Source organism: Argiope bruennichi, chromosome 9 (assembly GCF_947563725.1).
Source record: "Argiope bruennichi chromosome 9, qqArgBrue1.1, whole genome shotgun sequence".
NCBI classification, from domain to species: domain Eukaryota; kingdom Metazoa; phylum Arthropoda; class Arachnida; order Araneae; family Araneidae; genus Argiope; species Argiope bruennichi.
In genome coordinates, this window is record NC_079159.1 from 81,859,013 (window position 1) to 81,872,134 (window position 13,122).

General features: G+C 28.4%; 1 protein-coding gene across 1 annotated transcript in view; it reads right to left on the bottom strand.

Moving 5' to 3' along the window:
* The window catches only part of LOC129984349 (metalloprotease TIKI2-like), a 229,573-nt gene that overhangs the window by 27,916 nt on the left and 188,535 nt on the right, over positions 1-13,122 (bottom strand). The window contains exon 4 of the mRNA XM_056094216.1: positions 6,276-6,594. Coding sequence (XP_055950191.1) covers positions 6,276-6,594 — 319 coding nt within the window. The remainder of the gene's footprint in view (positions 1-6,275; positions 6,595-13,122) is intronic.

Here is a 13,122-nt window from a genome sequence, read left to right on the forward strand (position 1 = left end):
TACATTAGCTTTTTCTATATATATTGTTACAAACCTGTTATTTTACTTCCCAGTACGACCAGTGTCATCGTAAAAAAGACAGGATGCACGATCTGTGCGTGCTGAGCGTCGATGAATTCAGAGCTTGGCGACAATTTGGTGACTTGGCGATGAATTTGGGGACTTTGGCGACAAAATGGATCATACTGGAAAGTTCGAGAAGTTTCACGATCCATCCAGTAGGAACCGAGATACGCCCAGAGACGTCCTGATTGGTCTGAAGCCTCCCGGAACTGAAGCTGCGAAGAAGTCGTGGTGTTGTTAGTGAAGTCGTGTGAGAAGTAGCGAGACGGTCAGCCGTTGGAGAGACGGTAGTGCGAAGCTCCCAGGAACCCCTCTCCTTCTGGATTCTGTCTATCCGCTTCGTGTGCTGCTGTCTACTGAAGTGTGCTACTGCCGTCTACTGTGTTCGTCTCTGCTGTACATAGTTGTCGTCTTTGTGCTGTCCTGTCTTCGTGTAAATAAACGTCGTTTTTTTTTTTTTTTTTTTTTTTTTTTTTACTGCTGATTGAGCGTTCTCCACACTATATCACTTCCACTATCCAAACGAACCCGCAAATTTTGTAACAATATAGATTATCTCCGGACTTCATGTATTAATGAGCTCATTCTAGAAACAAGGTTTTGAAATCCATGATTTGAAAGAAGCAGTAATAGCCTTCCAAAGGGATCATGCAAATTGGTAATGAAGGAATAGCATATATGAATTTAAAATACCCATTCCATTCTACTTCTGAAAGTCATTTTCATTGTTTGATCTGTGGTTACGTTATTTAATTAAATATTAACCGGGAAATATGATAATCGCAAATTATCAAATAAAACCGTATCATATTTTATTACTGTATCAGTATTTATTATTAATATAAATTAATTTGCAAGCTCTTTCAGTAATGTAATTTGATTATGTAATTTGACAAAAAAAGTATTTCCAGAGGTGATACGTTTACATTCGAATGACTCCTGTTTCATTCGAAATTACCCCATTAAGTTGCAAACATTTTAAATTACTAAATTTAAAATAAAAAAACATTGTTTCTGACAAGAAATTTACATTTAAATTTAATGTGAAGAGAAAGGCACAACCTTTCTCATTGCACAGGTTCTTTCGTAACTTATCATAACAGTTTTATTTACTATACTGCAAGTCCTATGTAGGAGCTCGGAAAATAAAAATCTGAGTATTTGGAGCTCCTAAAGCTTCCTCTAACATGGTCAGTTTATTGTCGGGAGGGGGATAATAACTTTAATAGAGAATATAAGACAAAATTTTAGGGAAATTTCTCCCGCTTTGTTTGAAATTTTGTTACGAACTCTATAATCAACTAATTGTAAGAAGGCGAAATTGATTATCGTTGTTATTTATAAATTATTAAGTTAAATTATAATTATTTGAATTTATTTACTTTGGATTTTAATGAAAAATTAACACGTTTAATGCTTTTTTCTTGCATATGCGAAATATCTTTCGAAATACCCTTGAATAAATTAATGTTCTATTTTAAAGTTTCTTTCATGAAATAATTTCAGGTTGTTGCTGTTGATATCTCCTAATAATTACCATTATCGAATAAAATTACCGGTTTACATTGTATTTTTTTTATTGATTTCATGAGATTTAAATGTAGACGACGAAATTTTAATATCTTCTTTCAGTATTTTAAAGAATCTTTATCTCCAAACCTGATCTCAGTATTAATGCATTCTTCAAAGAAGATTTTTTTTTATTGCAAGTTTTAATTTTTTATAAGATTTCCTAGATGTTTAAAAGATATCAATATCTCTTACAATCTTTCTATGGTTACCTCCCGATTATTTTATTTTCTTTCAATAACTCTTATATATTTGGAAAACTTTAATTAATATAAAAGTTTGTTTCAAATTACTCAAAGTTTTGAATAAATTATTATTAATATGATCTCAGAATTCTTATTCATATTTTACGTTGCTACTTAATTTGATTTTATCTTACGAAGTTTTATGAAAATCCAAACTTTATAATTAATTAAACATTGGAACATGTTTTGATAATAATTGAGCTGCAAAATTTAATTTCTCACTCTTGCACTAAAATTAGAAATTTTAGAAATAAAAATAATGATTTCCTCTTAAGAGGCTGAATAAATTAATGGGAAAATTTCATAAAAATATTTTTTAAATAAGTAAGCAAAGAATTTGTTCGTAATTGTAGCTATATAATAGCCTAGATATCGCATGCATTTAAAACGGTGCGAAAACTATCACATCTTCACAGAGTTAATAATATTTACTTTCCATTATCCTATTGCTTAAAGAACATCTTTCTGTTTCACTGATATAAAACTAGATATTTTCACAGCTGTGTAATAATATCAAACAAAGAGTGCAATTAAGAAATTTGTTAAAATATTACTCTCAATATCATAGCACATTAAATTTCTCCTTATGTGTCATAAAACACAAAGCTAAAATTTATGAAAAGACTGATCATATAAAACGATAGTCTATCATCAGAGCAAGCAAATTTAAAGTCGCCCATTAGCGACTAAAGAATTTTGGAAAGTAAATGATAAATTTATTGTGTTTTTGTGTTATCGTTTTTACATGCTTTTGAAATTACAGAACGGCAGACGTTTCAATTAGTCCTCCTTTGATTTGATAGAAAAAATGAAATATGAAGTTGAAGTTGAAAAAAGTTGACCGAACCAAATATTTTTCCAACAGTGTGAAGCAAAAGCTTGGAAAAGGGGCTGCTAACTCAGGCATCATCCTCGTCATCGAGACGACACTCAGAATTATGAGATCTGTCACAAAATAGCTTTAATGATTCTTAAAATTTCGCTGCTAATACAACTAAGCTAAAATAAACTTAAGAATAATTCTTTACATTAATTTTATGCTTATTATAATACGGAAAGCTTGTAATACATCTCGTTCGTGTTTATGCATACGAAATACGTTATTATTTCCCTTTTCTGATTATTTTGCATCTATATAGTTTAATTTATACAGAAGATGTCACATGCTTTTAATTAATTTCATTTTTTTCATAGTAATAAAAATTAAACATTTTAGCAGATTATAATTCAGTTTCAGGAAAGCTAGAATTTTGGAATTTATTGCAACAATTCATTTATATTTTCAAAATTTTTATTATCAGCAAATTGCTTAATTTTTTTTACGTTTTAATTCATATCAGTGGCGCCATCTTGTAGCAAATCGAGGAAAACTATAAAAAAAAAAGATTACATCCTAACGTCTTATAACTACTCCACATTTTCGTTTCTAAAGATCAAATGTTCCCTTTCCGTTTTGCTACAGATGTAATTAAATATTATTACAAAAATTAAGAAAAATTACACTGCATTATGTTGCAAAGAGACATACAAATTTCAAAAATGCAGTCAAATATGAAATATAATTGATTTTTTTTAATTAACTATTCTGAGATTTGAGCCTGAAATTTTTTCTTTTGCCATTTTCACAAACAGGAATTTTAATGAAATGAAATGAAGTATAAAAAAATCTCTTACAAGAAGAAGAAAGAAGGAAAACTGAAATAAGCGAATAAGACTACTCATCCAAATATAATTGAATTCACTCTTAGAACAACGAGATCATTTGGAATAACCAAATAAAAGGATAATTTGATTAGAAAATCAAAAGACATTAGTCAGCTTTATATTCCGTAAACATGCGAAAGCGAAGGTAGATTAATTTTCTTTCTCCTTGGAGTGCAATTCGATTTGATTCTACTATTCTTCAAGAGTTATTTTCTGGGCGATTAACATTCTGTCTTATATTGTTGTTTATTGGAAAAATACTTCGTTAATGGTTAGAAAATGATGAGATGGAACATACTGTTTGATATCTGAAAAATTGATTACATTTGTTTACTAACGAATCTTATTTTCTTAACTATCTATCGAATAACAGAAGTGCTTCTTTCCAAATTAATCGCCCAGAAGTTGAGATGTTAGTTGTTTCTTAATTTGAATCAATTTGCTTTGAGTTTTCTAGTGATTTTAGAAAGCCACTTTCAATTATTGATATAAAAGCGGCTTTCGATTAATTATGAATGTTTTCCGTTTCTCAATTGGTTCTGATGATTTTTGTCTTTGATATGATTTTAAAATGAAAAGAAAAACCGAGTTTGTCAAAACCAGATGAAAGTTACTGTAATTTGTAACAATTTATTTCTCCGCTTTATAGAACATTTACTACGCCTTTTTAAATATATAAATAAATGATACTTAATGCAAAATTCGAATAATTTGAAGCAGATTTGCTTAGAAATGCTTCAATTAATGCCATATTTATTCTGATAAAATGCATATCATAAAAATTATGCATATTGAAAAGAAAAGTGTGTATCATTTCATTTTTAAATAAACATGGTTACTTAATCGAAAGTATTGACTACTTAGTAAAGCTCTCTTAAATTTCCTGATTATTTCTGTCAAATTATTAAAGGAATATTTCTTAATTTTTACACGAATATGTTATCTTTAAATCATAAAAGATTATTCTATTGAAACATTTTTTTTCTAAATTTAACTCATAAATTGTGAAAAATTAATTTTTCTAATAAATGTTTAAGCGGAATTCTCCTTAAAATTACGGGGATGATGAACTTCGCATTAATATTAAATTTAATCTATATCACTTCTAACATATGACAGCTCTAATTAATTAAATTAAAATAGTCTCTCCAATAATCTAATAAATAATTAATAATAATATCTTAATTAAATTAAAATATGACACTTATATTTTCTGTATTCTCAATAAACTTTTCTTTTTCTCCTAAATGTAATTTTTATAAATTCTATCTGTTTTTTAAATATCTGTAAGTTGATTCCGATTTTATGAAATATTTTTGCAGCAAAATCTGCATCAAGTAACAAGTGTAAGTTTTAATGATTCACTTCCTTTTGTAATGAGACTGGAACCATATTTTTTAAGCGATTTGAATTCACTAAATATGGCAGTTCTTTCAACGTCAGAGGAGGCAAATTTAATTCGCCAGTAAGTGTCACTTCAAGCTCCAGTAAGACAAAAAGCAGTTGGCATATGAAATAAAAAGTGGACTCAGAATGTATTAATGGCCAACAAAGATAGCTATCAGCCATAAATTTAAATCGTTTATATAGATTGCTTTCTAAATGAGTATCATTTTGTGATTGGGCATTTCGTGCCATTACAATTGAGTGACCATTCATGGGCTCTTAGCAATCGTCATATGTGCAGCAATTATTAGTTGAAGGTGAATTTTGTGCCATGGCAATTGAATTATCGTTCATGGTCTCTATGCAATCATCTTGCGTGCATCTCTTCCCGTACAGAAGAGTATATCAAAATTTTCTTCTTCTTGCCAACTCAAATAGAAATTGGGAGTTCACAATAGTAAGATTAATTAAGTTTTTGCATAAATATATAAACATTATACAGAAACCTTAGAAATAACGTTAAAATAGATGGATTTGTAATAATTTCTCTATAACTGAAAATATACTTTATCAAAATATGCAAAACAAACAGGACTCATAAAACAATTCCTCAGCTATAGCAACAAAACTACCATTCATACTTATATATTTGGTAATCAAACTCAGATCCCTATCATACATACAAAAGTTGCTAATAATGGTTTGCCCTGGCTACTTATGCGCTTCCTACTTATTATCCAAACCTATGTGATATTTAGCAATATATCTTATGATTTATAATTTCAAGTTGACATTCAACAGATCTTATTCTGTGGATAAGAAAAAAAACTGTTTCTAAACATTCCATTTCATCTGCAAAGTCTGGCCAATTTTCAATTTATTATTACCTCAAAATCGTTTGCTTTGGATTTTCCTATTGCAGAACTATGTTATAAAAATGAGCAATCGAATTTAATGAGTAGGTCAAAATGGCTTCATATAATCTTCACAATATTTACTGAAATTTCTTCAGATGCTACAACAATACGAATTTAAAAGCTACCAAAATTTTCAGATGGAAGCATTTCAGTACTGTTTCCGCTGAAACTATTTTTCATATGTGAATCGAATAATACCTCTGTTCAAAGCAATTAACTCAAATAAAACAATGAAAAGTCTTTAACAATATTCATTAGCAATTTACCAATCAGTCTACTTATATATTTTTTACATGTTTAAAGAATTATGGAAGTTAAGTAAAGCAAATACTTCAAAAATATTAACTGGACATGATGCCATTTTATCAGAAGGGAACAAAACAAAACAAACCTGCTCCAAAGGCGAAGAACAGACTCTGGTCGGGATTTTGCTGCATAAGTTGCACCACTCTACTTCCCATCCTCTTATTTCGGTTGTAGATGAGCTCCTGTCGAAAGTAAAGATCGATGTTTCGTGCTAGAGTGGCGTCCTCCTCCGATAAAGAATTATTCGAGAGATTCGGTACAGGCGCAGTGTCTTGTCCAAACACTTCCGAGTTGAGGTCACCACAATTGTAATGCCGAATAAGGTCTTCGGTGGTGTAAGAAGACTGCATCTCACTTTCACGCAATTCATGTTGAAGAAGTGTGTGATTGAGAGCAAACAGCACCTAGGGATGGAAGAATGATAAATCATTAGAACTCGGTTAATCGTAAATAATAAAAGTTATGAAATTCCATATGTTTGTGTGCATGTTGATTGAAATTTTTGTCACGAAGCTGCATTTCGCTATGGTACAGCAATTATAACGGTTATGAGTTACAATTATTAATTAATTTGATTGGTATTTCGTTTCGAAGTTAATGATGTTCATTTTTTGTTCAAGTAGTCAGTATATGTTATAATAGTTGCTCAAGAACACGAAGTAATTGAACCTTGAAAGTTTTACGTGAGTCATATCCATCTAAAACATGTATAACGTCCAATCATCAATCCAGTAAATTATCCACAGCAAAAATCTACTCTTCTGAAAATTTTTAACATCAATTTAAAGTCTTAAATAAATTGTGCTAACGTCCGCAGAATTTCACCTATGTGGCGGGATTTGCTACGGGTATTCACGAGAAAGGTCGAGCCCCCAAAAATGTGGGGAAAGGCAACGATCAGCATTGATATGTAAAATATATTTATTAAGATTACAAGGACAAAACATCACTAAACTAACATTGGATACATAAAACTATAAATGAGCGTGAGTGATACGTCTTACCCACTCATCGTCAAGCTCTCGTCTGCCACTTATGGCGGGAAAGCATCATTTGATCAATGATGCAACATGGCGCCATACATGATATGAGATCTGTTAGCAGCTCCCACTATTTAGAGAATAATGCATGTATTTCGATGTTTCAATTCATGTACTTAAACTGCACTAAGCCATTCTAAAAGCATTGGTATAGCTACTGTGGTTTGATCTAAAACTCTGGCCTTGGCAATAGGAGGGGGATCGATGCATAAAACATGGTTCCACCCAAAATTCACTATGTATATGGATTTGTTGCAAGTTCAAACTCATGTTTAGGGTTGAATCTAGTGTCAAATATCTTCCAGCTGTCGTGAAAAATAAAATTGAATGCAGAGTAACGTCTCACATTTCCTTTTAGTTATCTATCTATAATTTCAATTTACCTTCCTTGCAATGCATAAAAATGTATGGATCTTGTTGAAGACTAAATATAAGAAAATGTATTCGATTTAACTTTTTTTTTGTTAAAAATACCTTAACAGAAAAGAAAACTTAGAACACTTAGAACTTAGTTTCAGATCCATATGAATTTTCAAAATTAGAACAAATAGGGGAAGCAGCTGCTTTTGAAACTGATGAGCGGTGCTCGTACCGATTAAATTTGGAAGTGTCTAATGTCCTCCCTCTGGAGTGGCAACAAAAAAAAGAAAAGAAAAAAAAAACATTTGGAAGAATTTAAGATGTCTCTCTAGTCATTTTTTAAAAAATAAAGTAACTTTTGGAAAGTAACATAACTCGATAGCTACATTAAATTTAGAAAGTGTAATAGTTTATTCTGCAATTAAATTCGATTTTATATTATACTGTTGTCTATTTTTGAATGAAATTAATAAAAGCTTCATAAATATACTGTGTTCACAAAATACCTAATTTGAGATAACTGAATTCATTAAATTTAATCCTTCAAAATTATAAAAACGTATTAATATATTCACTGCCAAATGATCTTAGAAAGTACCATATGAAAATGAAAAGTTAAAATTTATCCAGTGAGCTAAGAATATATAATAAGGCTAAAAAATAGCTTTCTTTTAAAAAAGAAATCCCTTTATTTGTAGCACATGCTTGTATTACAGATTTTTTCATCGTAATGAAACATTCGCTGGTAATTAACTCATCGATGGTTGAATATATTATCTTTATTAGCACTGGGAGAATTATTATCTTGTTTTTGAGTTAAATAAGTCTTTCGCGATAATTTCTTATAGTATTCAATTTCTACTAAAAAATGCTGATATTTTTAGCACATTAGAGTATAAAAAGTAAAATGAATGAGAGACGTTTAAGTTATTCAGATGTTTCAAATCTACAAAGTTAAAAATGCAGTTAATGAAGTAATTGGATGTAGTTTTTAATTAATTAAAAGTAAATTTATTTATGGAGAAGAATTACATTAAGTTCGCTTTAGTGTTCAGAAGTACGTCTATTTAAATAGAGGTCAAATTATTGAAATGCTCATCTTAGATTAATATTACACTACATATATAAAAACTTACATTTATCAAAGGAATATTTCATCTAAAATCAATTTAGTTAAATAAATTTAGTTTATGAAAATATGACAGGATATGTATGTCTATACAAAGTGAATCAGGTGGTTCATACGACAGATAATTGAACAAAGAAAAGGCTCTTACTTAGATTTATTAAAAATCCAAAAATATTTTATAAAAAATAACATATTTTTTACGGTATGTCGCTTGCAGTATAAAACTAAGAAAGAAAATCAGCAACAGGCATAATATTGAAAAATTTTTAAGTAATGAGAAATTTAAGTAACTTTGACTTACTTTACTTCAAGTAATTTTTTAAGTAAGTAATATATGCTCATTTCTTTTACATTTTTGAAACAAAATTAATGTTAATCAAATTATTCTGCATCTTGAATTTAACGCCACTATAATTTATCCCTATTATTTCGAATGTATTGCGGGATTTTAATTTAAAATTAGATTACAGGTTATATATTCTGAAGAGTTTTTATTTGCCCCTATAATAATATTATTGAAGAATCTAATTTTTAATTATCTCTGCATTTTGATTTAATATCCTGAATAAATCAAATAAATATTAATAGATTTCACGAATAAAGTTTATATCTAAGACTAAGTCTTTGCTTTTAAATATTTATTTCATTTATAATAAATTAACTATAACTCAGCTCTTGTTGACTAAGGTTTTAATTCTTTAACATAGGGCACAATTTTTAATTAACATATTAATTAAGGACTCAATTCAAGAGCTAAATTCACCTATATTCGCTACGTGATGATAACAGAATAATGTAATATTTAAACATCTAATAAATTTTGCTAAAATTTAGGTGAAATTCTTATTCGTCTGAATGTCGTCTTTTTAGCTATTTATTTAGAGGTTACATTTTAAATCCGCTCATATTTTTAAAAAAAAAACAAGATAAATCTGTTCGTCAAAGGCATTATAAATTTTCCATTAACGACAAAATTCTTTCTTTTACAAAATCATATAAACTTTCGTTCCATCGTCTAATATTTACGAATAGCTTTTGTTCTAATTTTCTGTTATTAATATAAATATGCTCTACAAACTATATCTTATTTAATAAGCTGTTTGTAAAATATCATGCACTTGCGGTAAAATTACAATTTACTTTTCCATAAACATGGGCACACAGTTTCATTAGTTTATTACCAAGCCTTAAATATTCTTAATTAGTTTCTATTATAACCTGAATACTAATGTTTTGACTCACCAATTTTGAGCAAAATCTATTATGTAAAAATGGTAAAAAGAATAGATTATTATATTAAGAAAAATATATTATTAATATATTATTAATTTCAAAAGAATATAATTTCAAAAGAATTTCATTTAATTTCAAAAGAATTTCATTTAATTTCAAAAGAATATACTATTAATTTCAAATATATTATTATGAAATTACAACGCATTTCAATGCTCTAACAAAAATATATTCTAAGTATAATAATTCGCATTTTATAATATTACACATTATTTATTTATTCTAAATCACACAAGTTGTTTCATAATAGTGTCACGATGGTTTTATAGTATTGTAAGGATTGTAAATATTAAGCAGTATCATAAAAATATTGTGTTCAATGTTCCAACAGTTCCCTTATGAGCATTAATGACAGGTCAAGAACATTAAAACAAATCATTTTTGCAATTTTCATTATAAAGTGTAGTGACTCCCTTGAGTCATTTACAGAAACGCAAAGAAGTCGCTACAAGCTATATCCCAGATAATATTACAGAAAGATTTAATGGAATATAAAAGTATAATAAAACAACAACCCAATTGTATAGGATAATCATGTTGCAATGTCAAAGACAGAAACACAGAAACAAAAATAGAATGCAAGAAACAGAGTTTTTTTTTATTATTATTATTTTACTTTAGTTTTATTATTATTACGTCTTATATAAAAGCAACAGACGTAATTTGAATCGGGGTGAAACAACGAGGGAATACGCCACACCAAGGTTGATCTGCTTCATTTTTAAATTTTGCTTAAACATTAATTACTTTCAGGTATATTTTTTAAAAAAAATATTTTATAAATTTTAGATTAATTTGATGATTGCCATCTAGAGACAACAAATCTAACGAATAAAATTTACTTCCACCGAATATCCATTTATTGGTCTACAATATTGAAATTAAAAGATTCATTCTAAAGTTCTGCTAAGACAGTAGCAAAAATTTTCAGACATATTTCGAAAATATACAGTCATTTTTAGATTATTGAAAACTTCATATTTTCTGTTTAGAGTAAATAATCCGACAAATGAAATCTGCTTTCTTCAGATGTCCTTTATTGATCTAAAATATTAAAATTCGAAGCCTGATAACTCTCGTTTTTTTTGTCCAAGTGAATTAATATCAAATATTAAATTTCAATAATTAAAATAAAAAAGAAGAAGCGAAATCATTCAATAGATTTGTTTTCTTTATGAAATCTAATCATTTTTGGCAATTTGAATTTCCGGTTTTATAGACATTATTCAATCAATATTTTCAACAAATTAAATAATTATTGAAAACATACATTACTCAATTTAATTAATATTGGTTTCAGCAATTTTATCGAACGCTGATTTCGAATGCCTCCCTTCTGTTAAAATTCAGCGAGTTAAAATTCAGTAATGGACATACTGCTTTCAACACAAATCATTGAATCGATATGATTCCTTGAAAGCAGCATTCATTAAAATAAATCCGGAAAATTAATTAAAATTCTTCGAATGAATAACTGATTGGATTAATTAATAGCTCTCATTGAAATAAATTCATGATAAATATGCAATGCTGAAATATACAATGTCTCATAGCTTAAACCTATCTAACTATCGATTCAATTTAATCAGATATTTCCCAACAGATCAATCAATCAAGCATTTCCTTACTAGATACTTCTCGTTTCAGTATCCCAAAATTATCACTTTTCGACGATTCTACTTTGCTAAGGGATGTGATATACAAAAGGATGAGTACATTACCGGAATCCTTTGATTTTGGTTTTCGCTCCATTCGATATATTTCAATTTTTTTTCAACATGTATGTGCATGTCGTGTCGTTTTTTAACCATACTATTTTATTTGAACTCAAAATTGTGTTTTTATTTTATATATGGTAAGTTCAAGTAGAGAAAAAGCTTTAGGAGTAGCATGAAAATATTTTATGTAATATCATCAAATATGATTGAAATGATCTACTGTTGTTAATATCAAAAATCTCAATAACAAAAAAAGAGATTTTACCAAATTTAAAGAATAGAAACCTTTCATTTATTCATAATAATTTAATGTTTAGAAAATAAAACTTCTCTAAAGACATTTATTGTGAATTAGTAATTTTTCCGACATTATTACAAACTATCTGAAGTTTTTAAGCTTCTCAACCTCACGAATAATACAAGTTGACCCTTTAGTTAAATACAAACATCTCCGTCCTTCTATATTTCCTTTCACCCACCCCTTTTTCCACTAAATAAACGTGTCCTGTAAGCGTAAAAGCGCAGAGAATTTTCGATTCCGTAAATGAAAAGTACTTACAAATAATTGATTTATGCTTATAAAAGTTTGAAATATTTTAGCAAAAGCAAATGTAGTGCTGTTTGTACTTCTGTAATTATTTTTATAGATTTAGTGGGGGGTTGGGAGGATGAATTCCAGTTACAGAATAGTCCACGTGAAGTTTCCTTTTGAATACAATTTGTTAAATTATTTTCTCAACTCATTTACAACACAGAAAATATTATCTAAAAGCTAGTTTGTGATACCAGCATTTATTAACTATCAAAAGAGTTAATTTAAATTAATGATTCCGATAACATAATTTCGATTATTCTAATTTTTTTGTCCTATAATTTAACGAACTACGTTTTGCATAGTATCGGCATGTGAAAGAGATTTTAATGAAATGATCTGCTGAGAGTAAACGATAATGGCAGAGACATTCGATTAATATAAATGTTTTAGTTAAACTATTTTTTTATAAGTTGTTTTGGAAACATTATTCATAATCCAAACAAACATACAATTTCCTAAAGGATGAGAATTAACAAAATTTATTTCTCTGAAATAATAATGTTTGTTCAATGTAATGGCTGTTGGTTTAAGGAGATAGAAGAAACTATACAATTATTTCAGGTAAAGCACGAACTCAATTCTTATTAGTGGTGATAATTATCAAAATACACGATTCTGTAATATAGTCTTTAAAATTCTTAAGCAACGATATTCGACAATGACTGAATTTAAAAATGTTATTAAAATATTGTAAAAAACAATAATATATTTAAAATTCTTTTTCAGATTAATGTTACAAAATGCGCCATTTTTTTTAATATCGTTGACGTGTGGAAGTAAAACTACAACTTGTCAAC